General features: G+C 36.2%; 2 protein-coding genes across 4 annotated transcripts in view; both read left to right on the top strand.

Annotated features, from left to right (window-relative positions):
- The window catches only part of slc9a1a (solute carrier family 9 member A1a), a 44,259-nt gene extending 36,386 nt beyond the window's left edge, over positions 1-7,873 (top strand). For both annotated transcript variants that reach the window (XM_077221590.1, XM_077221589.1), the window contains exons 8-12: positions 1-155; positions 987-1,101; positions 1,205-1,300; positions 1,786-1,867; positions 2,862-7,873. The exon at positions 1-155 is cut by the window's left edge and continues 22 nt beyond it. In XM_077221590.1, the coding sequence (XP_077077705.1) occupies positions 1-155; positions 987-1,101; positions 1,205-1,300; positions 1,786-1,867; positions 2,862-3,166 (753 nt within the window). In that variant the 3' untranslated portion in view covers positions 3,167-7,873. The remainder of the gene's footprint in view (positions 156-986; positions 1,102-1,204; positions 1,301-1,785; positions 1,868-2,861) is intronic.
- Positions 7,874-13,713: 5,840 nt separating this feature from the next.
- The window catches only part of LOC143730981 (mannosyl-oligosaccharide 1,2-alpha-mannosidase IA), a 207,551-nt gene continuing 194,328 nt past the window's right edge, over positions 13,714-26,936 (top strand). For both annotated transcript variants that reach the window (XM_077221592.1, XM_077221591.1), the window contains exon 1: positions 13,714-15,865. In XM_077221592.1, coding sequence (XP_077077707.1) covers positions 15,317-15,865 — 549 coding nt within the window. In that variant the 5' untranslated portion in view covers positions 13,714-15,316. The remainder of the gene's footprint in view (positions 15,866-26,936) is intronic.

The following is a 26,936-nucleotide window of genomic DNA, read 5'->3' as shown; positions in this document are numbered from 1 at the left end:
TACATAAAGAAGTGCCTGATAGCGGGTGAGCGCTCCAAAGAACCTCAGCTGATCGCCTTCTACCACAAGATGGAGATGAAGCAGGCCATCGAGCTGGTGGAGAGCGGAGGAGGATCCAAGCTGCCCTCTGCCATGCCCTCCACCATCTCCATGCAGTGAGTACACACCTCATCAGGACTTACCATTCATGGAGTATATAGAATTGTGTAGAATCCATATAGAAAGTGTGGAATCTGGAATTTTTGGAATGTGAATAAATATTAAGAGAATGTGTTGAATGCAATCACAATATGTAATGGATTATGAAAATCTATATAAAGCATTGCACAGAAAAAGCGTGGAATTTTTAGAATGCATATAGAACACAGAATGTAAGGAATCTGAAAGCAATTGATATAATGAATGGAGAATGTGTGGAATTTCTAAAATATTCAGGAGTGGGTAAAAGTGGATTTTTTTTAATGTCCCTACAAGTTTAATTAAACCATCAATATATGAGGAAGGTAGTTTCTATTTTTAAAATATTTTAAATATGAGGTAAGAACAAAACACTAAACTTGATGTTGATGTTTTTAGCTGACAAAATTATTTGGCAAAGAAAGACAAACTACAGGTTTTATATTACTATGCAAAGCTCACTGAAAAAAGCATATATTGACTACAACATAATCAGTTACTACTGTGATACTCATTGGTTCTTTCTTTTTTTCTTTTTTTTTTGCATGTGTTGATATTTTTTTTATGACAGCCTGGCCAAAAATTATATATAAATTATAATTGTGTTATCACGATAAAAAACAAATGACTCCATGCAATACTCTGCAATATGCTTACAAAATCTTTATTAATCTTTAAATAAAGGGTGAAGATTTCAACTTTCCCAGGCCTTTTGGCCACTGCTGTATATAGGAGTTCATGGAATGTTTATAGAATGTACGGGTCTGATTTTTATTCTAGGATAATGAGTTTTTCCCTTTGTTTTGCAGGAACATCCAGCCCAAGAAGACTCCTCAGGACCGAGCTCTGCCACAGCTCTCGAAGTCCCGTGAGGAAGAGATCAGGAAGATCCTGCGCACAAACCTGCAGAGGACCCGTCAGAGAGTGAGTCAGCACTTCACTTCACACTCTCACACCAGGCTTCTTTCTATTTCATTCATTCCTGAGAGTCATTCAGATCAAACTAGATTGTCTTCTGTTTTTTCAGCTGCGCTCGTACAACAGACACACACTGGTGGCTGATCCGTTTGAGGACGGCTGGAACGACCTCATCAAACGCAAGAAATTGATAGAGCTGGAAAAGGTTTGACGTTAATGATTGATTGATTCATCATTGGATATGAAAAAATGATCAACATTAGCTTATTAGATAAGGTGACTTTCCTCTCAGTTGAATGTGCGGTTAATCGCTCAGGTTTCAGTTGTTGCACAGCGCCCCCTATTGATTCAGCAGATTTAATCATATACATAACTCTTCATGTTCAACACTATCAAGCCATATTCCTTACAAACATCTACCAAGTTATTATTACAATAAAACTGTGGTAAATTGATATTAAAGATATATAAGTTAGATAAGGTGTGTCGTTTCCAAAATCTATCGATGGCCTTATTAATTCATTTAATTTCAGCAATTTTGTGCATCTCAATTAATGTATATTGACAGTATATAAGTTACTGGCCACCAAAACTCATCTCAGTTACACACAAAAGCCACTGATAGCTGGAATGTGCTTTATTAATCATGATAGAATGTTAGCATTGAAGGTTCTATCTCGCTTCTTTCAGATGTCACGGATGAACAATCACCTGACTGTTCCAGCTCCGCCTCATGATTCCCCGACCATCACTCGAGCTCGACTGGGTTCAGGTGAGCGGACGTTCTCTGCTGGATCACACACATATGACTTCAGGATCCTGTTGTGTCACTGAAATCTTTTTCCTCAGCCCAGAGTCTTTCCTCTCAGTGAATGTGCGGTTAATCGCTCAGGTTTCAGTTGTTGCACAGCGCCCCCTATTGATTCAGTAGATTTAATCATATGCATAACTCTTTATGTTCAACACTATAAAGCCATATTCCTTACAAACATCTGCCAAGTTATTATTACAATAAAACTGTGGTAAATTGATATTAGAGATATATAATGAATATAGCAGATACCATAGTGAATTACTATGGTTTACAGTAGTAAAAAAAAATAACTAGTACTTTGGCATAAACTATAGTAACAATGGATAGAATCAAGAAATAATGCAATAATCAGAGAACCATCTTAAATCCCTTATTACAGTGAATTGTTTATTTTTATTAGTAAATTGCATAAAATGTTTGCACTGTAACAAATAATTTTTTAATCAGTATTTCCGTTTGTTTTCAGGTAATACTTAAATGCAATTAAATAAGCACAATTTAGTAACATTACACTATTTTTTTAGAATGTTAATTGATAAATATTGAACAATTCTTGTTGTAAACATAAACTTTTTGTTAACACAAATTTTTTGTTTGATTTTTGCTTCCAACATAAAAAAAACCTCAAAAATATTTATAATCCATTGCCAATTAATTAAGTATACTTGTGCTTTTTTAGTTCATTTATCTTTAAGGAAAACAGTGCTATTTTACTATTATTTGTATACTACAATATTGTATTTTATAAATATATTTTGATTTAGGTTTTCTTTTAATGTTGTTAATATATTTTCTTTAAAATATGAGTCCTTTTGTAATTTGCATTCTTTTTTGTATCATTTTTAAATATACTTTTATTTAGCTTTTTTATTTAAGTTTGTTTGAACACTAGGGTAAAAATACTGATTAAGAAAAATATTTTGTGTGAGAGTTTCCCTCTTCTCTGAAACAGACCCTCAAGCGTGGAGCATCAAGGCTGTCACAGAAAGCATCCCCACCATTAAAGTGGACCTGGCCTCGCCGCAGAGCCCGGAGCCCGTCAACGTGCGGGACGAGTTCGGCAGGAAAGCAATCCAGCCGAAGGAGAGCACGGAGGAGGGCGGCCTGGTGATGAAAGCACCCTCTCCTGCGAAGGAGAGAAGGGACAAAATGGCGTACGAGGATGATGATAAGGAGCCTCAGCGACTCATGCGCTGTCTGAGCGATCCGGGGCCCGCTGCCGACGAGGAAGACGAGGACGAACCCTTCCTCCCCTGAGAGAGCACAACGAGCTCTTGCACTGGATCTGCTGAGACATGGACGACAGATTTATACTCTATAGGAAGCCAAAAAGAGAGATGCGTCAGGAAAACCAAACTGTTGATGAACCAAAATAAAGAAAATGAAAGGGAGCAATCAAAAATAGCCATTTATTTTTTCCGCTTGTCATTGCTCTTTTTCTTTAAGCCCAAAGGCTTGTTCACACCAAGCACGATATTTAAAACGATTTTTAAAAGGATAAATTTAAAAGGAAAGTAGAGTCCACACAACAGAGATAACAATAACGACGGAGGAACGGTATAGTTACAATCACTTTCAGAATGATTTTAATGAACATTGTAATTAAAACATTGACCAATTAGCCAATCAGAATCCACCAGACTTTAAAGAGCTCGAGTAATTATAGTTGCAGACTATAAACGACAGAACTTTATTGTGTAATTGGTGTGGACGATAATATAGTCAGTCATGTGATCAGCAAAAGACGAAAAAAGAAGGAACACCAACGCAATTATTATTATAATAAAAAGTATTTAATAATTATAATATATTGCAATATAATAAAACATGTTATATAAAATATAGAGTTGTTGTTGTTATTAACAACAACAATAATTATTATTTTATTTTACAGAACAGTAAAATTACAGAACTAACATTTACGGTTGCCTTAATTTCTTTGCTTTCAGACAATAAACCAATTGAACTTTTATTATTTGTTGACAACAGCAGATTTATAAACTGATCGGGAAGATGGCTGGCGCACGTTGCGTTCCCAAATGCAAAAACACAACAAGAGCACATGCAGAGTAGCATTTACACTGAATCGAAACATGCAGCGCTCCAGACTATACAGTATATCGCACTAAGCCATATAACATTCTCACAACCATGCATTGTCAAAATTCATAAAGTTACTGTTTCCATGTCGATTTTTACTCTCGTTTGGCCCTGGCTAACATGCTAATAGTCTGCCGCTGTGAGCCCGCTGTGAAAATTATCGTTATAGTAATTGTTTTTGGTGTGAATGAGCCTTAACACTGTGTTCTTACCAGACATGATGCGATTTAAATGTTTTAATCCCAACTAGCGATGAGTGACAGAACAGTGAAATCTCATTGGTCCATGAACACATGGCTTATGACACATGGTGTCACATCACGCCTAGTTTGAACTCGTAGTAAATGTGGCATTTACTGTGGAATTGTAATATTCTGCACGAGGGAACAGATCTATGCATTACCAAACGCTCGCACTGTTCAGTCTCGCTCTATATTCAGGTAAAACGCTTCTGTTGTCGGTTTCAGAGCATCGATGCGTTTTCTTGTTCATTATGTTTTATGTTCGGTCACATATATTGGCTTTATTTGTTTTTATCACTAGTTGTTTTACCTCTCGAGGAATTAGACTCGTTTATCAGGATCAATAATATGAAACTTATATTTTCTTATATTTATCAGTCAGATGGTGCATATTTACTCTGGCTAGTTCTGTTGTCGACGGGCTAACCACACGTGGAAGCCACTGAAGTCACGCTTTAACAAACCTGAGAACCAACGAGTCTCGTGGAGATCGCACAGAGATTTGCATTTGGAAAGATTTTATTTTACACCAAAAAGTTGCATGATCAAATTGATTGGTTGTGATCATGTATCCTGTTTTGTTTACTTTGCTTATACTTTATATAATAACAAAGATCATTTTAATTTAATAATCTTATTCCCTTTAAAAGCACTCAAGCGCTTTTGTGACCAGTCATAACCGCTCTGAAAGATCTGGACAATCTCATTCACAAACCTTGATTGAAAGGAAGAGTTCATGCAAAAGTGACAAGATTATGTCATTATTTACTCGTCCTCATGCTGACCCCCCCCCCCCCCCCCCCCCCCTCCATGGATATAGACTTTATTTTGATTCTTCACACAAGTCTTTTACGTAAAAGTTTATAGTGACCTCGTCTGCCGATCTCCCAAAAAAAGTGTTCTGAAATTGAGGATTACAAGTCTTAATTATTAAAATAAAAAAGTAGAAATTATGACATACGAAGTTGAAATCATGAAATAAAAAGTCATAATTATGACAAAAAAATTCTAAATTGTCAAGTCAAAATTTACACACTAACTCATAATTATGAGATAAAACGGCAAAATTACAACACTAGGCCAGAATTTGTATGAAATTTTTGACACTTTTTTTATGAAAAAGTGGAAAATGTCAAAAAGTCAAAGTTATGATGTACTAAGTCATTATTGTAAGATGAAGTCAAAATTATGAGATAAAGTTATGTTGACAAGTATGACAAAAATGTGAAATTATGAGATAAAAAGGCAAAATTACAACACTCTAAGCCACAAGTATGATATAAATGTGGAAATTGACAAATAGTCAAAGTTATGACGAACTAAGGCATAATTGTCAAAATTATGATATAAAAATTCATAATTATGTGATAAAGTGGAAATTACAACAAAAGGTCAAAGTATTAAGTCATAATTGTGAGATAAAAAGTTTAAATTATGAGATGAAGTGGAAATAAACAAAAATAAACTGATTTTAAAACTAAGTGAGATAGTCGAAATTGAGATTAAAAAAAGTAACAACATAAAAAGTTAACTATGTCCTTTTATATTGTAATTATGACTTTTGTCAGATTTTTTTTTAATTTCATTATTCATATAGTCAGTCATAATTATGATTTACCAAAAGGCTGTGTAAATTAAAACGGATTTCAATTTTTTTCATGAATCACTTTCCCGAAACTCTTCCCCCATATCTCAGCCTTCACACACACACACACACACACACTCACAATCCTGCCGGTGGTTAATGCTGATTCGAGTTGCAGTGTGATTGTTTCCTGAAAGAACTTCACAGAACCTGTGCTCTTCTAAAACCTGTATGTTGAATTATTCCCTTTAAAACCTTTTGCACCACCAGAATGAAAACACTCCTTCGATTCTCCTCCGCCACCGGAGCAGATCCGGCTCTTGAAGGTGCATTGCTTATTTGAAAAAAAAAAATATAATATATCAAATTCAGAGACTCTTTTGCATGCACAAATAGTAGATTAGCCTTATTTTAATCTAGATGTGGTAAAATCATATCTATATATTTTATGTGAACTATGGTCCATAGATGTCTATATTCTGCTTTGAAGAATTACAATGCTAACTGACCAATTATGTTGTGAGCTTGTTTTGCCTTGAACAGAGAGGCTGTCCTCTCTTCTGCCTTTCTTCCGTTTCATGCACTCACGGGTCTGTGCTTCGGTTTGAGCTTTACGTCTCTTCTGCCCTGTTGTGTTCACCAGCGTTTCACAGCCGTCACCGCCACGCGGTGTTCAACATGGACTGGTATTCACACGAATGACCAGCTCCAAAAGAGGAGAGGGGAAAACGATTAAAGGAAGAAATGAAAATTCTGTCATTATTTACTCAACCTCACACTAACAAATGCTGGGTTGTTTGAACCCATGGTTGGGTCAAATATGGACAAACCCAATTGTTGGGTTTAAAAGTGTAATAAAAAATTTTAAACCAATGTTTGGATTTGTCCATATTTTTGTCTTTACAATTGATTTATAATTATTATAGATCATATTTTAAATTAGATTTTATTTTTCCATTTTCAAGGTTTAGTCACTTGTGTTTTTGTCATTTTTACAATTTTTTTTGCCTTTATAGTTTTTATTAATTTCTATTTTAGTTTTAGTTATTTAGTACATCAAGTTTAACTAAATTAAAATGAGAAATATTGCTTAAATGAAAAAGAAAATGTTTATTTTAAGAAACTTTAACGTTTTTAGTTGAGCCTGTTTGAGGGTGATTAAATAATGGTATAATTTGCATTTTTGAGTGAAATATTTATTTTAACTGAATTGTCTTTGACATGAAGCTGACTGCCAATGATGAGTTTGATTTAATGCTATTCTGTGTATTTAATAAGTTTGCTAGCTTTCATATATTTTCTGCAATTTGTTTGTCTTTGTTTTCTTTTTTTATTGCTTGGCACTGTAGTGTAATTTTCTACTCATATTCACCATAAAGCCTTTTTATATGATGTTCAGTTCACGACGGTTTACTTTTGCTTTACATAATTTTGCCTTCTGTTATCAGTATATTACGGTTTTATCATGAAGCACACGGACGATTCTGTGAGTTTACATTATTTTGTCCTTTTCTGTGCATGCTGTAACTAAACTGCCGTTCATCTGTGTGTGATCATGCAGATTCAGATGGGATTTATGCCTCATGCTGTTTGTTATCATAAAAGCTTATTTCTGCTTTCAGGTGTTTTGATCATTCGTGGTCTTTGTCTCTTCACTGATGCTTTATCGTTTGACTCCAGACACTTTAATGGCCTGCACTCACTTTTGTGTTATTTGTGACGCCGGGAAGCGACTCGAATGCAGACTAACTAATGTAAAAAGACTGAAAAAACCTGTTGATCTCTGAAATAAGTGTGTGATCATACATGAAGCCACTTTCACATGATTTTTTTAATGACCAGTCAATTAGTTAAACGAGTGTTATCTCATTTAGTTTGGTGGCGATGCAATGACAGTAATCTTCAACTTTTGCTTCTGTTTCAGGGTTTATTATGAGGTTGTTGTATCGATCCTGCTGAATATTTGACTGAAGGACTGTAACATGCTTACTGTTCTTAAACTCTAAATGAAATCACTTTATAAAAACCATTTACTGAGATGTGCATGAATTATGTGCTGTTATTTATTTCACCAAAAGACACCAAAAACAAGGCAACCGAACATCTGTTCATTTGTGCGGAGAAGATCTTGATAATATAATCATGAGCTTTCATCTTCATAACTTCATAGTCTTCTACTTCTAAACACAGACGTGGCCTGCAGTCTTTCCTCATTAAATATAAGAGGCCGTTTGAAGCACTTTATCATGAACAGAACCTTTCAAACATGATTACAGCAATAATTAAGTCATTCATTTAATAACTTACTATGGGAAACGCATAGGCTTTACGTCTCTGTGTGGTGTAAAGGTCATGTAACATTAAAGGCTGATTTGAAATGTGTTGATTGCTTGTTTTATATGGATTTTGAACCAGGTTAACTCATAGGAATTATTATTTTCTGCACATTGAGTCTGAAGTTATACTGATGTGGACAAAATGTCACTTGAACATCAGCTGCGTTTGTCTGTATGTTATTAATCTGCTGTCGTATAATCTATTCATGTAATTCATTGTCGTTTTATAGAGTGAATCATATATTTGCAGGCAAAATGTTTATTTTAAATACAAGAAAAAATATATCACAATTTAAGATTTGAGATATCATCTGCAAATGTCAAAGCCGAGAGTGTACACTACAAGGATTCACTGTATTTGTCAAGTCGCCTACAGCTTCAGAGTTTTGCTCTTGCATTCTGGGATCTAACATTCATGGTCATCAAAGATACACAAATAAAGTTTTAATTTGCTAAAAAGCATCAGTTTTCTCTTTCATTTGAATGCTGTGTATTAAATCATATACTCTCTACTTATTTTGAGTAAATAGCCTAATTACTTCGCGATTGCTGTTCTGTAGTATGACTGTAATCCCGACGTACTAGTTACAAGTATACTGTAAGTGCATGTAGGCTACTGTAAAATAATGTGCAACCAAAATACTTATTCAAATTCAGTTAAATAATGCATTTGATACTAATTTAGACTCATTTGCTCCTTTAAAGTCATGTTCTCTCACTAATTTCTCCCAGCTTGATTCTGAGGCTCTAAAAAGATGAAATCTACCACTTGTTTGCTCGATCCTATTCCCATTCCTCTATTTATATCTCGCGTTGATGTTATTTTGCCTTACTGTCCTCAGTATAATAAATGATTCATTGCAGTTTGGGGTTGTTCCAGCAGCATTTAAAATCCCTGCTGTAACTCCCGTGCCAAGAAAAGAAAATTCTGCCCTGGACGACTTTAACAATTTCCACCCCATTTCAAATCTTCAGTTTTTTGCATAAGTACTTAAACTCATTTTTTGACTCTCACTTGTGTGACCACCTTAGAGTTGATAATGTCTTCGAACCCCTTCAGTTAGGTATTCGTGAATTTCACAGTGCTGAAACATCTCTGGTCAGGGTTGACAATGACTTGTTGATGGCGTCTGATTCTGACACTATTTCCATTCTCATCCTTCTTGATCTCAGAGCCGCTTTCAATACTGTTGATCATAGTCTTTTACTAAAGGGCTTTGGTATTTCGGGGACAGGTTTAAACTGGTTTAAGTTTTTACTGACCGTTCCCAGTTCATTGCCTTGGGTGGTTTCATGTCTGAGATTAGCTCTGTTTTCACTGGTGTTCCCCAGGGTTCAGTTTTAGGCCCTTTCCTCTTTGATATCTATTTTCACCACTAAGGCATCTGTTGCGAACGCTCGGACTTCATTATCACTTTAATGCTGACACTACTCGTTATACTCTAACCCTGGTGAAAATCGGGATGTTTGCTTGCTTTCTGGTTTATGTTTCTGAGATCAAGATATGGATGAATAACACTTGTTTGAAGTTTGAATATTAGTAAAACTGAAGTTATGTTACTTGGTTCCCCCTATACCTACTTTTTTGTTGATGGTACAGTTTTGAGAATCCAAGAAATTTAAGGAATTTGGAGTAATCTTTGAGGCCAGTCTTACATTAGATCCTAATATGCAGACCACTATTAAACATCTTTTTTCACCTCAGAAATATAACAAGATTGCATCCTATACTAAATTTTGTTGTCTCTCGGATTGCCTACTGTAATGCCCTTTTAGCCGGAGTAGGCCTATCTAAATCTACACTTACGTAACAAGTTTCAACATGAACAAAACTTGCCCGGATCCTGGGCATGCAATCATATCACTCATATCGAGTCCCTGCTCAGACTCTAACTCTTATCAGAGTTACTCACACCTTACTTCCCAAGTCGTAGACTGCACTCTTCACAATCTAATCTGTTGGCTGTTCCTCAAACCCACTTAAAATCTATGGGTGACCGCCAAGGCTTTTTCTTCGTATGCTCCTTTTCTTCGTACATACTTCTTTTGTCACAAAGTTTGAGCCTTAGTTTGATATACTGAGATGCACATGCACTACACGACCAGCAGAGGATGCTGTTGTTTCATGCCAAACTTCTTTTTATGAGCAATATATTCTTTTATCATTTTCTTTTCTTTATTTTATTAGATTGCAACCATGTTTTTTGAATGCAGTTTTATACCTTGATTTATTATTTCCTACCAATAAAGACTAGATAAACATCAAAATGCAGATTTAGTCTAAATTAAGCTCATTCAGTCAGGGCTAGTTACTGATAACTTTATAAGAGAAAATATTAGACTATATTTCTTACAGCATAAAAAATCGTTGAGCTTTATAAAAAGCAGTCAACACTACAGTTAGCATAAAAAAATAAAATGGAAATGAGATTATTTACTTACTTTCCCTCAGGGTTTAACTAAAACCTATTTTAACCTTAAATAAAGTCATCATTAACTAAAACAAAACACATTGTCATTATTTCAGCAAGTTTCCATTTAGCAATATTTCTCATTTTTGTTGTTAAAGTACTAAACTAACTAGAAAAAATAGCCTATAGTAAAAACTTTTAATAAAAAGTTAATAAAATAATATACATATATAACTATACATACAAATAACTAAACAGACATATATATTTTAAAACTATTAAAAATGATTAAAATTACAATAACTTTTACCAAAATTAAATGAAAATGTATATATTAATGAACATTATTATTAGTTCATATAGGCTGCACATATATTTGATGTGTTTAAAACTACCTCAAATTCATGTTAGGCTAATTTTATATTAGATATTAATTTAATAATTAATTAATTTCAAAGACACCTGGGTTTTGTACATCTGATGCTGCTTATGTAATCGCTCTGTTTTTATCATTTCATATTCTTTTGATTAAGGACTGTGACACTAAAATACATCAGACTGACACTGTCTCTCTTTAACATTTATAATCCTGATGTTTTTCGGTCTAGACCACACAGCTGCACTTTAAGCCACATTAGTGTTCATTTATTCTTGTTTGGATGCTGTTAAATTGCTCTGACTCACTGCTCTAGAAGCAGAGGAGTCAATTTTGATGTGGCTGGTGAGATTAATGTGACCTATTTGCATCACGATATGCTTATTTGCCCCAGATTGTTCTTGAGTGCTGAGATAAGTGTCTTTCTGTGATATTTGAATCCTATTACTGAGATATTCAAATGATGAATGAGACAGTTGCATCTGCGCCAATAAGCCTAAAATTAAAGTCTGCATAGAGTGGGTATTTTATGCTTATTGAGCATTTGGGAAACATTTTCCAAATTCATGCCCAGAGGGAAACCCTTTCTGGCTATACACTTTTAATTTCAGTGTTTTATTGTCTTCTTACACTCTGGGGAAAATTAGGAGAAATCATATGCAGTGACTTTAAATGTTAAACTTAAGGTGATGATAGGGCAACTTTTTGAGCAATGTTGCCATCACTGGGCAACCAGGTGATACACAGGGCCCACGACCCATCTAAAGTGTCCAGATAGAAATTTGTTGCCCATTCTCAATGGGAAAGCAACCAAGCAACATCGCTCTGCAACATCGCACTGCAACATTGCTCAAAGAAGTTGCCCAGTGTATCATCACCTTTATTCACCCACATTAACATTGAATAGGGAGCATTGCTATTTTTTTAATCTGCTAAACACTTTGATATTTAAAGTCTCAAAAGCTTGTGCATATGAGAATGTGAAGTGAAGATCTACTGACTCTACTCTCCAAAATATTTGCAATCAAAGCATTATTTTATTGTTGTGAGGTTTTGTAGAGCAGGTCATTTACACAGAGTCTGTTCTCTGAATCTCCTATTCATCTGAATTAAACATCCTGTGTTGGGAATAAGAGTACATTTCCCATTAGGAATGTCCAGTAAACAGCCGTCCCGTGAGACCGAAACAATCAACAATGAATGGAAATTTTCTGCTGCCGATTGCACTATACTTTTTTCTTGACCTTTGCTTTAACTAACTTAGTTTCTGCTGTGGTTGGTTGTTTTTTCTTAATGATCAACACCGGATTAATCAGGACCATTCGTCTCACTATGTTCCAGGAAAACTGTCCTCTGTCTCCGTCCAGTTTAATTGGAAAATCTGTTGAATTTCTGTATTGATTGCTGTCTTGGTTTGGTGTTGCTTATTCGCTTTAAACTTGTGAATAATTTTGTTTTGCTAAACCAAGTTAAATCTAGACAAAGTGCCAGTGGTGTGATAAAACATTCTCTCACAACAAGCAGAATATCAGCAATGCAACACTCTTAGAAGAAAAGATTCTGTATTGAATCTTAAAGGATTTTGGTACGGTTCATATATAACCTTTAATTTTTTTTATTCATTATTTTATTTGATTAATTAAACAGCACATACTTTATCACTAGAAACATTTTAAATAACCCATTAAACATGAAAGTATTATTGAATAATTTCTCTTTATAGAACCTTTTTGGCATAACGTCGTCTTTTAGAATTGAGTCAAGAACCGTCCCTAGAGTTCTATATAGAACCGTTTCTTCTAATAGTGAATAGATTACAGGCTTAGTAACTCCATTCAAAAAAATGTTCTTTATACTTTTAAGATTAAAGTAAGCCTGAAGAAGGTCGATTGACCAATATAATTTATAAGTTTATAGTTTCTCCCACTGACAATGTTGTAAACTATTTTTATGGAATTATTTATCCAATCTAAGACATGGATATGTTCAGGTTTGCTGTCATCTGATTGGCTGATATCACTTTGAAGGGCGGAGTTTTGAATAGAAGTAAACAAAACTGATTTGCTCCACCCAGAAAAATAATCTTTCTTTATTGACAACCATTGAAAAATGATAAAATATTTCAACAGCCCTTCTTCATTTGATTTGTCATGTTGAAAAAAAAATGTAGGCCTATACTGATTGACTCAATACAACCTGAGCACAGGAGCAAAGATGGCAGATGTCAAATCCCACACCTGAGACGAATGAGAAAGTTATTGAGAATAACTGCAGGTATTATAGGCCTACCTACACCTCCTTTAGCAAAATGGTTGAAATCACTTACTTTAACTTTGTAAAAAATAAGATATTTTGAAGAATATTCTTCAAAATATCTTCTTTTGTGTTCAACAGAAGAAAGAAATTCATACAGGTTTGGAACAACTTGTGGGTGAGTGAATGATGACCGGATTTTCATTTTTGGGTGAACTATCCCTTTAAGGTGACAGTTATTTTTTAATTAAACAGAACCACTTTAATGTAAAGAACATTTTAATAATCTCTAGAGCATTTTTTTGTGCAATGGAAATGTTCTATGAATTGTAAAGGTTCTTCATGGAATCATGGAACCAATAAAGAACCTTAATTATTTGTAAGAGCGCGCGTCCAGCTCCATCTCACTGAATGTAATTTGGGCCTAAATAATGGGTGAAGATACAATATCCAACCCTGCCCGGCCATAACTCTACCCATAACTCTATTCCTCCTCCCATTAAACGTCCAGAGAGGAGGAGCTGGACGTCATGGCCAAATCGCCAAGATGAACTGAAAATGAAAACAAACTCCTATTTCCCAATGTAAATATAAATGCATTTTATTTCATTGAGTGCAAAGCAGGTTCTTCAAAACGATACCCACACCCGCCACACGATGGATGTATGAGCCCGCGGTTACGCTCTCTCGCGCGGCGCCGGTAATGACTCGCTCGCGCTCTCCGCTGCTGCTGATCAGACGCGTTTGCGGCAGACCGCCCAGATCTCGGAGACTCACCGAGCTCTGTTTCAGCTTCCGTGCGGATCACAACGGCTTCATTTCAACGCGTCTACAGCGAGGGAATATTTCCGCAGCGACCTACGTTCATCGGCGTTCATTTTCTTCCGTCCTTCTCTGGTGATAAACCAGGCGAGTGCGGAAGAGAACGCGCAGTAATGGGAAGATACAGTGTGCTTTCATTAGATTACATTTCCGAAGAATGACCCATCCATCGGTCGATCACGCTTTACCAGCTCAAACATCCTTCTTCATGCATTGGACGTAGACTTTCGGAGCACAGAAGAGTTGAGCGCGTGCACGGCGCATAAAGCTACAGTTTTTAGAATCACTTGGACCGAATTTCGGCGTCTCGTCGGTTCGCGGACTCTCTTGACTTGATCTTTGGATGTATTTCTGCAGCTCTTGATGGAGTGGTGTGCACTGTGCCAAACGCACATAGATATTGTGAAGTAGGCTAACCTATGAGGTTGCAATTTTGGGGGTTATCAGCTGAGATGCGTTTTATTTCAGTCACTCAAGTTCAGTGTTGCGCTGTTTGGCCACGAGTCTTTATCATCAGCATCATTAGAAATCAGTTGTGTGCAAGCACGTTGATACTTGCCTTTTAATACAGGGCATTCTAATATGATGCTTTCACTTTTTAAAAGTGCGTTTTGTCAGAAAGCTGTGTGTTTTGATTAAAACTTAAATGCTGCTTAACCTTTTTTTTAAGTAGGTCTCATAGGTGATCAACTTTGGTGTGTTTGCAGGCTCTTTGCTCTCCTTTTAATATAAGGCATTGATGCATGACTAAAATGCTGCTTTAACTTTAGGTTTGCATTTAGATTTATAAACGCCTAATTTCGCCTACTAGTTGAGCACCATTGTCATTTCCATAAAGCAGTGTGTTTGCAGGCACGTTTTATTATGTGTTAATGTGATGACTTTTGGCTGTAGATATTATAGGCGTATGCTACTTCAATTTCATCTCCTTGATGAGCGTCATCATTTTTGAAAGCAGTTATTTTGGATGTGCGTAACATTTTGTTGCTTTAAGACCTTAAAAGTATCAATTTGGTCTCTCAGATGAGATTAAAACTGAAACTTAAGGAGGCTGGAGTGATGCTCAATGACGCTCTTGCTGTGCGCAAATGTGCTGACGCCACCTGTGGTCTCTTAAATCCATTGATTCAGAAAGATTTAGGCACTTTGACCAGGAGAGAGTGCAGTTTACACAACAGCCGTGTCGCTTGCGCTTTCTAACCACGATACAAGAGAAGTTTTGATCGTACATTGTGTGTATCCTACAGTATAATCGTGCGTGAGGCGAAAGTTGAGTGTTTAAATGGTGCTCCGAAAGTTACCCGGTGTCTCAGCATCGGGCATGGGGCTTCGTCTGTCTCAGAAATTCGTCTTTCTGCTGTTTCTGTCAGGGTTGGTAACTCTGTGCTTCGGGGCTCTTTTCTTTCTACCCGACTCCGTGCGTCTGAAGCGCATCTTCCTCTCCAAGAACGAGAGTCCCGCGGTGACCGTAGGCTCCGACAATGAGCTTCCCAAAAAGGTGCCCGTGGATCAAGAGCATCAGCAGACGGTTTTAAAGGGGGTCGAGGCGAATGTCAAACCGAAAGTGAGCCGCAAGCCCTCGGTCACCCATGGAGCGAGAACTGTGGAGAGATCTGTTGGGAGTAGAGCGCAGGACGAGTGGAGTCCGGCGAGGGCGCACGAACCGCCGGCCAGGGCAGAGCGGGTCACCTCGGCCGCTCTCAACGCCCAACACGGCACCACTTTCAGCCACGAGACGTTTAAAAAGTGCCTGCTGAAAACAGCTTTGGGCAAGGACCACGGAAATCCATCTGATTCCCAGACTCTTCAGCGGAGGGAGAAAGTCAAAGAGGTGAGAAAGATGTGTGCATGGATGCCTCTTATTGTGTATGGATGCCCATTCTGCCACTACTTTTGGGAAATCATAATCATATACCGCCATAATTATGGGATAAAAAGTCAAAACCATGACATAAATCATAAAAATTCGAAATTAGCATGCTGTCATAATTGATTCAGATGAAAAGTTAAAATTATAAGTCATTATTATGTATAGAAAATTGATAGAAACTTAACTTTTCATGTCATAATGACTTCATTTCCTAATTTTCACTTTGTTTTATAATTATGACTTATGTCATATAATAGTACACTGTAAAATATTTAAGGTACAAAACTCAATTTTGTTATCTGACATTTTCAGTTGGTTCAACTAAAGTGCCCAGGTTAATAGACCTTCAGTGCACATATTTTCAGCTGGCTCAAATACATTTTTCAATGCATCAAGCCAACGTAAAATTGAGTTTTGGCCTCAATCTTTTAGTGTATGGGTTGACTTTTTTTAATCATGACATCATTTTATTATAATTATGATTTACCAAGGCATGATTTTCTTCCATAGTTGTGTAACCTAAAAGATTGTAGGTTTGAAACTTGTTGGATTGTGCCTGTAATAAGTGTCACTTGGGATAAAGTGCTTGTTAAATGATAAATTTGTTCTAAATTGCCTTAGATCTGAGGCGAACAGCAACAGGCATGACTGATTTGAAGATGCCCGAAGCTATTGGGGAGTCGGGGCTAGTTGTCACATTTATTCCAGTTAAATTCAATATAAATTAGTCGGAGTAAAGGGATACAAAACATATAGCATATTTCCACTGCTATTGCTAAAGAATAAAAATGTATAGTTAATTGAACTCTATGCATGTTGTCACACTATTGTTCTTGAATTTTAAATGCGAAATGAAACTATAAATTTTTGAAATGCAAAACAATTCATTAAAATATCTAACCATTGGCCAACAAAATTGCATATAATGATGTATACACCCTTAGATGTAGCCGATGTGACAACTAGCCCCAGTCTCCCTATGTTTTTCATCCTCATACCATAAGTTAGAATCCACATCCGTATGAACAGATAATTACTGACGTGTCACTTTCCTAACTGACACTTATCAGAGAGCACTCGGGCTTCCTTTCTGCCGCTGTGTTTTTGTCCCGGTTGTTTGAAGCTGGTGGTTTGTATCCAGATAAAAGGAACTTTTGTCTTGCAGTCAGCTGATATGCTTTGATATCGGGAATACAGACATTGACTGTGCTTTAGTGAAGGACTGTTGTTCCTGAATCTGTCTTGGTGAATCAATGATCATTACAGCTCTTTCTGGTGTGCTAGTGAAACCTCTTGTATCAGAATGAGTTTCGCTCTCACATAGGGATGAGAAAGCCGAAAACACACACACACACACACACACACACACACACACACACACACACACACACACACACACACACACACACACACACACACACACACACACACACACACACACACACACACACACACACACACACACACACACACACACACACACAGAATATAGTGCTGGACTTTTTCACACTTTGGGGTTTTTAGTTGTTGTTGAATTTGGGATATTCTTTAGAATTTCATCTTTATGTTTGAGGGAAGGAAAAGTCATTAGGGTTTAAAACCACATGAAGGAGAGAAAATAATGTGAGAATTCTCATTTTTGGGTGAATTTGTCTTAAATGCCAGAGTGACAGTATATTTGTTCAGGTTCATAATGTTTCACAATAGTTCTAGAGTAAGGTCCAGCTTGCTGACAACATATTGATTTCTCTAACTTACCGAAGTCTTTTTTTCTCAGACTTTTCTCAGACTGTGAAATGAATACTTGTAAAAACAAAGTTTGTTTCCAGAGCGCAGTGAGTGTGTTGAAATGAGGGTTATAGCTGCAATTCTGCTTTGAATTTTCTATAGTTATATCATATTTCACAGTGTCAGAAGCACTGGATGGTTTCCAAACCTGCCGGGGTGTTTATAAAGCGCTGTGGTGGCAAAGCCAGTGTTTTTACCTTGCTTTAGGCAGGAGTCGAAAATGAAGGAAAAAAGCAAAATCGGGCAACAAAACAAATAATGTTTCATGCATGTTGTTTCATTAAACTTGAACATTGTTCACACAACTCAATTCACTTCTTTAAACTGTTTTGGATTTTTAAAAAACACATGTGGGCGGGGCTTTATTTTAAGGCTCAGGAGTTGATTGGATGGTCAAAAGTGGGCGTTACATAGTCAGGAAGAAGTTGAGAATCAGCGAATCAGAAAACATATTTTTTGGAATTTATATTTTGATGTAGGAAAATAAACCGTTTTATTCAAAACATTGTGAAATGAATCATTCCTAAAAAGACCAGGATTGTGTATTTAGTTAATGTCTTGTCTGTTTGTGGAGTGATGTATATTAACCTCCACTGACCTACTTGCATGTGATTTCAGTGATTCATGGAGGCTTTATTCTGTTGCTGTTAAAGCCTCATGCTGAATTAAGTATTTACGAACGCGGAGCGTTTGCACGGATGCCTTTGGCTTCCCTCTGTGCCGCCTCCTGTCAGAACGATGCATATTCATATCTGACCTAATCATGATAAACAGCTCCATTAAATAATAATCTGGCAGACGAGAGCCTTCTGTAGATCAGCTCTTCTAGAGAATCAGTGGTTAGTTTTGCCTTTTTAACCCATGGTATCTTCTCTGGTATCATTACGGCACTGCGTACAAAACATCAGGTCACCCGTTTCTTAGCTTTTTGGCCAAGTTGGGAAAATGAAAATAATGGAAATGACCGTTTACAGCTCAGATCTTGTTAGCAGTCCTGGAAAACAGTTCAAACACTTTCAAAGTTGTAAATACAACGAAGATTATTGTACGTTTTACAAGAAAATACTATTTCAGTCTTACTTCAAACTTTCACATTTATTTAAAATTTAAATTACATTTTTTGTAAGATGTAAAATTGAGTAGCAAATTTCTGAGTGAGAATTGTTTTTTACACCAGCTCTACACTAATGTTTGCTTATATATCAACCAAAGTTGCAGCATCTTAATCTGTTCGGCCAATATTATTGCATTTGCATTCAGCAGGAGTTCAGCGCTGTGTGCTTTAGGCTTGATGGGCTTAAAAACAAGAACTGACTTTACATATGTTCTCCTCGACCATTGGTTGTTTAGTTGTTGCACCAACCGTGACTATGCAAGTCAAATATTGAACTTCTAGCTTCACTGGTCCAAGTTGCAGTTTATCTTGGCTCAGGACCGTCCTGCGAGACGGCAGTGGATGGTCTGATTGACGTGATGCGACCAACTACTACTCGTTTTTTGTTGTTTGACATTCATGGGCCAGCTATTGTGAAACCAGATTTACTAGTCAAATGAAACACTTTTTGAAACTCAAGTAATGTTGATAGTAGTGCTTGGAAGCATACTTTTGCATAAGTTTGGATACTTTGGTGAATTTCACGAAAACAGCTCACATTTCAACTCAGAATTAAAAGAAGAAAAAAATAAGACCACATATTTTGGAAAAACAAGAAAATAAAGCCTATATTAGGACCATTATGATGTTTTGCATTATGCTGTTTTAATATCAAAGCTTATTTTTTATAAATCAGACATAAATGAGCAATAAATGAATTTTTATTAACTAACATTAACAAAGATTAAAAAATAGTTAAAAAACCGAAACCTTTTTGTAAAGTGTTAACCATAAATCAATGCTTATTTGCATGAATATCACCATATTTTGCATAAAGAAATTGAAGCTTATTTTAGGACCATTATAATTTATTTATTTTTGCATTGATAATTAATTTTAATATCAGAGCTTAATAAATTAAACAAATCATTGCTTGCTTTATGTAAACATAAATCAATGCTTATTTTGCATAAATATCAGCATATTTTCATAAAGAAAATGACGTCTGTTTTAGGACCATTATGATGTTTTGCATTGTGGTGCTAATTTTAATATCGGTGCTTGTTTTGCATATCAGATCAATGCCTATCAATACATAAATCAAACATAAATCAATGTTTATTTTGCATAAATATCAACATATTTTGCATAAAGAAAATAAAGCCTTTTTTAGGACCAGAAGGATTTTTTTTTGTAGCATTTCCGGTTATTGCAAATCAGAAATTATCATTCATCATGATAATCTTCACAAATGAACACAACTTCAATGAATTTTGAAGCATAAAGACAATTGGCAGAAGTCAAAAGCTAAATGAACTACACCATGGTCACATGACTTCAACATAACCACCAGTAAGCCTCAGTCAACTCTTTCAGTCTGTTTAAAAACATTTTCCCTGAAAGTTTGAGTGATGTGATTGACTAGTAGATGAGTTTACCTGTTCGGCTGATGACGTTTCATGTCCTGACAGCCTCTGTAGTCCCATTTAGCAAGAAAAAGCTTTAAAAAAATCACAAGAGGGTTTTAGTGATGTATTTTATGTTGTAGAGCTTGTGTTCACCACAGACCTTATTTAACCAAAAACACATTGACTTCGGGACCCTAAAACTCATTTCCGAGTTTTGGCCTACAATACGTCATCCCTGCATAACTTTTTTTTTTTTTTTTTTTGGTATGTGGGGTTGTTTATCAATCATTTCTTATTAATCATCTCTTATTAATGACATGGCTATATAATGCTTAGCTGGCCTGTAGCCGCTGTCTGAAGCTCCTCTCTTGGTTGAAAACGATCTTGACAATGTTTTTTGACATTCCCCAGAAAGTCTATAGGAATTTGCGGTTGGTATCCACGAGCATGTGAAGCTTGTCGAGTCTATGGCCTCTCATTCATCATTGCCTCCCTGCTTTTGTCACGGGTGCTGACTGGAGGGTTTATCCCCTGTTGGGACATGCTGAATGGGCGTTCTCCGCTCTGTGAGATGGATAGAGTTACAAGGAGCAGTTTGGCAGCTCTGGCCCGAGGCTGGGTAAAGCGTGTGCTCTTTGAGGAAAGCCAGGATCCGGTTCCACTTCTCGGACTTCGCTGGCCCGGAGCGACTGGTGAGGGGGCAGGACAAGGCAATCAGCTCCTGGCTATTGAAACGGGGGATGGAGAGCGACCACTAAACGAGAGTCATGATTACAGCATCTGTTCTTCTGTTTTCGCCTGCGCCTCTGAGATTTGCCTTTCTCAATATGTGCAGAGTTTTGCAGCTGTCTTTGAGAACTAAACTTAATGTGGTTATTTGGCTAGATATAGACTAGATTTGGTTGTTGGAGTAGTTTTGACTCTGTGTTGATTGATGTATTGGAGTGGCTGATTAATGAAAATTTGTCTCTTTTTTTTTTTTTTTTTTTTAATATTAGGGCTGGGTAAAAATATCAATTCATCAATGCATTGCAATTATTTGTTTCTCAATTCAATATCGATTCATCAAATCCTTTGAATCCACTGTGGGCAACACTCTAGTGAGAACGTTCAGCGTTGTACAAGATCCAAATGATAATAAGATCAACTATAAGTCTCCGGGGGTCTCCCGCATATTGATAGCGGCTCCCTGATGTCCGCAAATTAGTTCAAATCTCCCGAAATCTAGAGCTCGCGAGCTCCAAACTGCGTAGCGCTCGCACAACAGAGGAAGAGAGCGACTCACGAGAGACCTTGCGTGCGTGTGCCTCACGAAGCACATTTTTAAATTATGAGTATGCACAGTTTCTGTTTACATTTCTTTTATAACTTGAATGTATAGGAACAAAGAAATATTCTTTCCATTACAGTTAAATGCACTTTAGAGGTGTGTTAATAAAGCACCTGTTTGTTACAGTTGTGGTTTGTATTCAACACATGTACAATATTTTACAGTTTGTTCTGCTAAATAAACCATGATAGGAAACATGCTGGGGTCAATTTCTTAAACATTGGTAATACTGCACACATTTTTTTTTAAATATACTCAGGTACTTAATTACTTGTGTATTTACTAATTATTGAATCGATATCGAAGCTAATAAATCAATATCGAATCGAATCGAAATCGAATCGAAATGAAGCCTCAAGAATCGAAATCGAATCGAATTGTGAAATACCTAACACTACCCAACCCTAGTAAATATTGAGTTTGTTTACATTGATGATAAAAGAAATGAATAGCTCAAAAACAGTGTCATCTATGGTCAGATGTTGTAAGGAGCTGTTTGCCGAGGAGTCGTTCTTGCAATCCTTCTGCAATATTTTTTTGTGTGCACACATCCGCTGTTGTTCACATATCTCTGTTCTTATTAAGATGCAGTATCAAGTTAAAACTAGTTCCATTTTATGTGCACCCAAACTTTTTGACTGATTTTGCCTGATTTTCCCTTACAAATTGTTTCTAGGTACTGGAAAAGAAGTCACTTGAGTTATTCAAATTCATACCAATCACTAGCGAATAATTTAGTCCAATTTATGAACTAATTTGGTTTGCAAGCAAAAAACTGGACATGCTGTTCTTTTGTTCTTTTTAATCATAAAAATGCATCAGTGTTTCTACAAAAATACAAAGCAGCACAACTGTTTTCAACATTGATAGCAATAGGCTAATCAATGTTTCTTGAAGCAAATCAGCATATCAGAATTATTTCTCATGCACTGAAAACTGGAGTAATGATGCTGAAAATTCAGCTTTGATCACAGAAATAAAATACATTCACATAGAAAACAGTTGTAATATTTCACAGTATTAGTGTTTTTACAGTGTTTTTCAATAAATAAATAAAGCCTTGGTGAGAAGAAGAGAAAACATTATCAGTCCAAGGTATGTGGATGCAGTGTTAAAAAAAAGAAAAAGAAAAGAAGTTGCTTCAACTTAAAGTAAGTTTTCATGCTGCCTTAATTTTAAGTTCAGTCAACTTGAAATGTGAAATTGTACCAAGTGACAACATGGATTTTTGAGTGGAAACTGTGGTAAGATTTATTTACTTCCCATAGGAATTTCCATGACTCTTTTACAGGTCTGGAAAACACAAATCCTTACAAAATTTCCCTAATGTATCCAAGGTTTGCAAGGAACCCTGTGAAACTTCATGCTAATGCGCTTCGTCTGGCTGTTTTGAATGCATGTGTGCCCTGTGTAAACTGCTCTTAAGTGTACTTGCAGTATAATTTGATACTGTACTAAGCATCTTTGTGATTATATGCTGTAATATAGCCAAGGAGAAAATGCAATAAAATGTCTGGTTCAAATTTGTAATCTAATTCTAGTTTCCCTATTAAATCTGTTGTGCCTCTTCCAGCTTTTGTGAATATTAGGCTATATTACAGTGTTTTCTTTCAGTGAAGCTTAGCCCAGAAATCTTCTCGAAAATCCTATTTAATGCAAAACTAAGCGTTGTGATTCTATTATATTAATGCTATTGCAAATTATTTATCTAGTGCATGGAAAGATTTGGCAGTTGTTACAAAATGCTGAAGTTTAGGATCAAGGTCAGTTAAAGCAAATGATTTATCAGTGGATAACTAATATTGCAAATAATTTATCTAGTCAGTAGAAGCAAATGATTTATCAGTGGATAACTAATATTGCAAATAATTTATCTAGTCAGTAGAAGCAAATGATTTACCAGTAGAAAAAATTATATTGCAAGTAATTTATCTAGTGCGTGCAAAGTTGTTACAAAATGCTAAAGTTTAGGATCAAGGTCAGTTAAAGCATATGATTTAACAGTTGTTTCGTCTCTAAAGGACTCATGTTTGTTTTTCTTGTTGCGCCAACCTCCATGTTTGCTATTTTGAGTAACTTTGCATCAGATTCCAGTAAGCAGACATGGGTGGACATGACCTCTGCGTGCTCTGCTCTGAGCCAAACGCTCTGCTGGGGACGCGAGTCTTCCAGTGTGTGTGTGTGTGTGCGCTCAAAAGTATTTCAAGTACAAATTCTAGGTTTTAAGCTAGCAGTCTACTTCACTGTATAGCTTCAACTTTGAAAAACTCTGCTTTTTCCACCACATACTGGCAGTGTAATTATGAACATGCTAATTATAGAAAATCAGACGCTTGAGCAAGAGACATTTGTCATGATTCTGTTTAGGGTTTGGCGGTATGACATTATAGACCATGCTACAGTAGAAACATGTCAGCTGGTAGAGATTTTCCTGTACTGTACCGTTTACACTTGGTTTTTTAAAGTGCCCCTATTATGCCATTTTAAAGGTTTCTAATATTTTGTAGTCTCCTACAATAGACGCACATGCATCCAACGTCAAAAATAAAAAATTTCTCATAAATATACATTGCACATCACCTTATTTCTTAAAGAGTCTGAAAACGATTTGTTCAAAGATTCAGTCTCTCTAATCCCATTCTTTGTGTGAGCCTGCTCTGCTCTGATTGGTCAGATGGCCCAGTCTGTTGTGATTGGTCTACTCTGCTCTGATTGGTCAGATGGCCCAGTCTGTTGTGATTGGTCTACTCTGCTCTGATTGGTCAGATGGCCCCGTCTGTATGATTGGTCTACTCTGCTCTGATTGGTCAGATGGCCCAGTCTGTTGTAATTGGTCTACTCCGCTCTGATTGGTCAGATGGCCCAGTCTGTTGTGATTGGTCTACTCTGCTCTGATTGGTCGGATGTACCAGTCTGTTGTGATTGGTCTACTCAGCTCTGATTGGTCAGATGACCCAGTCTGTTGTGATTGGTCTACTCTGCTCTGATTGGTCGGATGGCCCAGTCTGTTTTGATTAGTCAACAGTCCATGTTAGAAACCAAATGTCCATTATCATATCTAAATTTCAGCTCTGGATCTTCCTCAGGACTTGATACACAGTGATGCGATATGAAAGATGGCGTAATTATTTTCTGTTTCAAATCCAGTGTGAGTCCTCGTACTTTTGAAATGCATGCAACGTGGATTTGCAGCGCTGAAAACAGCGTATTCTCTTGACATGTCGACAACACAAACCAAACTCTTCCAGTCTTAAATACAGCTACAGTGTTTGAGGGGGAGGGGGGGGGGCAAAGTAGACCTCTTTCATAGGCAGCCAATGAAGAGCACAGGCTAGCATTATGCAAATTTGTTACATTATGTAGTTATGTGGCAAAGTAATTTTGCCAGTGCAGAATCGCCAGTGCAGTAACCTTCATTTACGTGATCATAACTTATTTTCTGTGCACTTTTTTTTATCTGTGAAACTTAGCAGACCTTTTACATTAGCAAACCGCTATAATTACACACTCCATGAAAGGTAATATTCGAAAAAGCATAATAGGGGCACTTTAATACATAAATCTTTTGCTGTTATTGTTGAATTTTCAGCAAAATGGGATTTATATAATGTTATTCCTGATCTAAAATAACTCTTTAGACAGATTTTGTCTTTTTTTTTTTTCATACTGCTCACTTCTGGTTTTTCCTTCAGTTTAATCTATGATCTACAGGACTGGGTTATACCCGCTTATATCTGTTTACTAGCACCGCTGTCTTTTTCTTGTGTTGTTCTGTCATTTGTAGCTCATTCCTGTTGTCCATTTGTGTGGTCTCTGCCTTTGGCGCAGTTCTCTATGTAGTCACGTAGATGGCAATTCATAATAGTCTCTGAAGATGTTATTGCTACGAAGCTCCATCTGCAGCTCAATCTACTTGCCTAGGTAAAGTCTTTATGGAAAACAAGTTTTGTTTCTGTATATGGATATGTGCACGATTTGTACCTTTGTTTTTAAAAGCATGCAAAATTAGCATTTAAAGTGTTAAATGGAAGAATCTATCTGAAAATCTGATTTGATGTTACCTTGCAAAAACAATTAATAGTTCAATATTAAGCTTAATTTTCTTTTAAAAAATAGATTTGTTTTGTTTTCATTGTGACCTGGATGTGTTTTTTGCAATATAATTTGAGAAACATTATGTTTGATTATGTTCGGGAACATAAACCAGTGGAGAATGTATTAAAATGTCTGAATTTAAATCTGCGTTGAGCTGCTTTAATAAATTTGGTGCCTGAGACTCAGTATTATTTTTTTGAGTTCTTGTTCATCCAATAAAGTTCAGAGCAGGGATGCAAATCATGCAAGTTGCAAATTTCAAAAAATATGCTGTTTAATGCAAAACTATTTGAAATGAAGCATCACATTTCAGAGGTCTTGACACATTTCATCAAGATCGTATATTCTGCATCATTTTACCTGGTTCCAGTGATCGCGAATGCCGTCTTTGGTTCAGTCAGGCGTTGTAAGTGATTTTCCACTGGGGCGACATTGGTAGAAATCGTTTTTAATTATCTGAATGTTCAGCGCAGTGCCCTGCTTTTGGGAAGAGTGTTTTGTTCATTACCAACACAATTAGGCCGTTAATGAAACAGCGGAACACAGAAATCATCACAGCCCAAAGGACTTGAATCAATTTTCTTGTTTAACGTCTGTGGGAGTGACAATATCTGCCCACTTTGTTTACAGAAAGAAGCAAAGAGCAAATATGTTGCGGTCTTATTTAATGATCGTACGTCAGTGCATTGTGGAATTGCAGATTATCGTAACACAAAGTGACTCTTAATTAAGCATCGCTTCAGAAAATGCCAAACTTTCCTGTTTTAGTTGCTGAGCGACTCTCCATTATTATGACAGACCATTTCTCTTTCTTGCTTGTTGATATAGATCATAATGTGATTTTTTTGTATGTGTTATATGCTTTTGTGTATGTATATGTGGGTATAGTGCTGTCAATAGATTAAAAAACGACAACAAATTAATCACAAAATTTTCTGTAATTAATCAGGATTAATCGCATATTAACATAACATTTTTATATTGTAATTTCACATTTACACCCAGGGACCCTTGCTGAATGTCTGGTGTCTATGGCACACAAAATTAGAAACACTTCAGGAGATTTGAAGTAGGCATCTGATTGGTTCAATTCTATAAGATTTCTGGGAGATGTGTGTGTGTGTGTGTCGCATTCTTTAACGGTTCACCTGGAAACAAAGACGCCGTGAAGCCAAACACCCTTATGGAAGAGCTGTTGTGTTTACAACTGAGACAAAAAAAGTATCTCAAAATTGCTAAAAGTTTAGTGTTTTTTTTTCTCATTTGATTACTGTTTATTTGACAATAATTCCTTTAAAAATTTGTTGATATTAATAT

Source organism: Siphateles boraxobius, unplaced genomic scaffold (assembly GCF_051911475.1).
Source record: "Siphateles boraxobius isolate OS27281-9 unplaced genomic scaffold, OSU_SipBor_1 84, whole genome shotgun sequence".
NCBI classification, from domain to species: Eukaryota; Metazoa; Chordata; class Actinopteri; order Cypriniformes; family Leuciscidae; genus Siphateles; species Siphateles boraxobius.
Note: the sequence above shows the minus strand (reverse complement) of the source record. Positions and strands in the feature narration are given on the sequence as shown.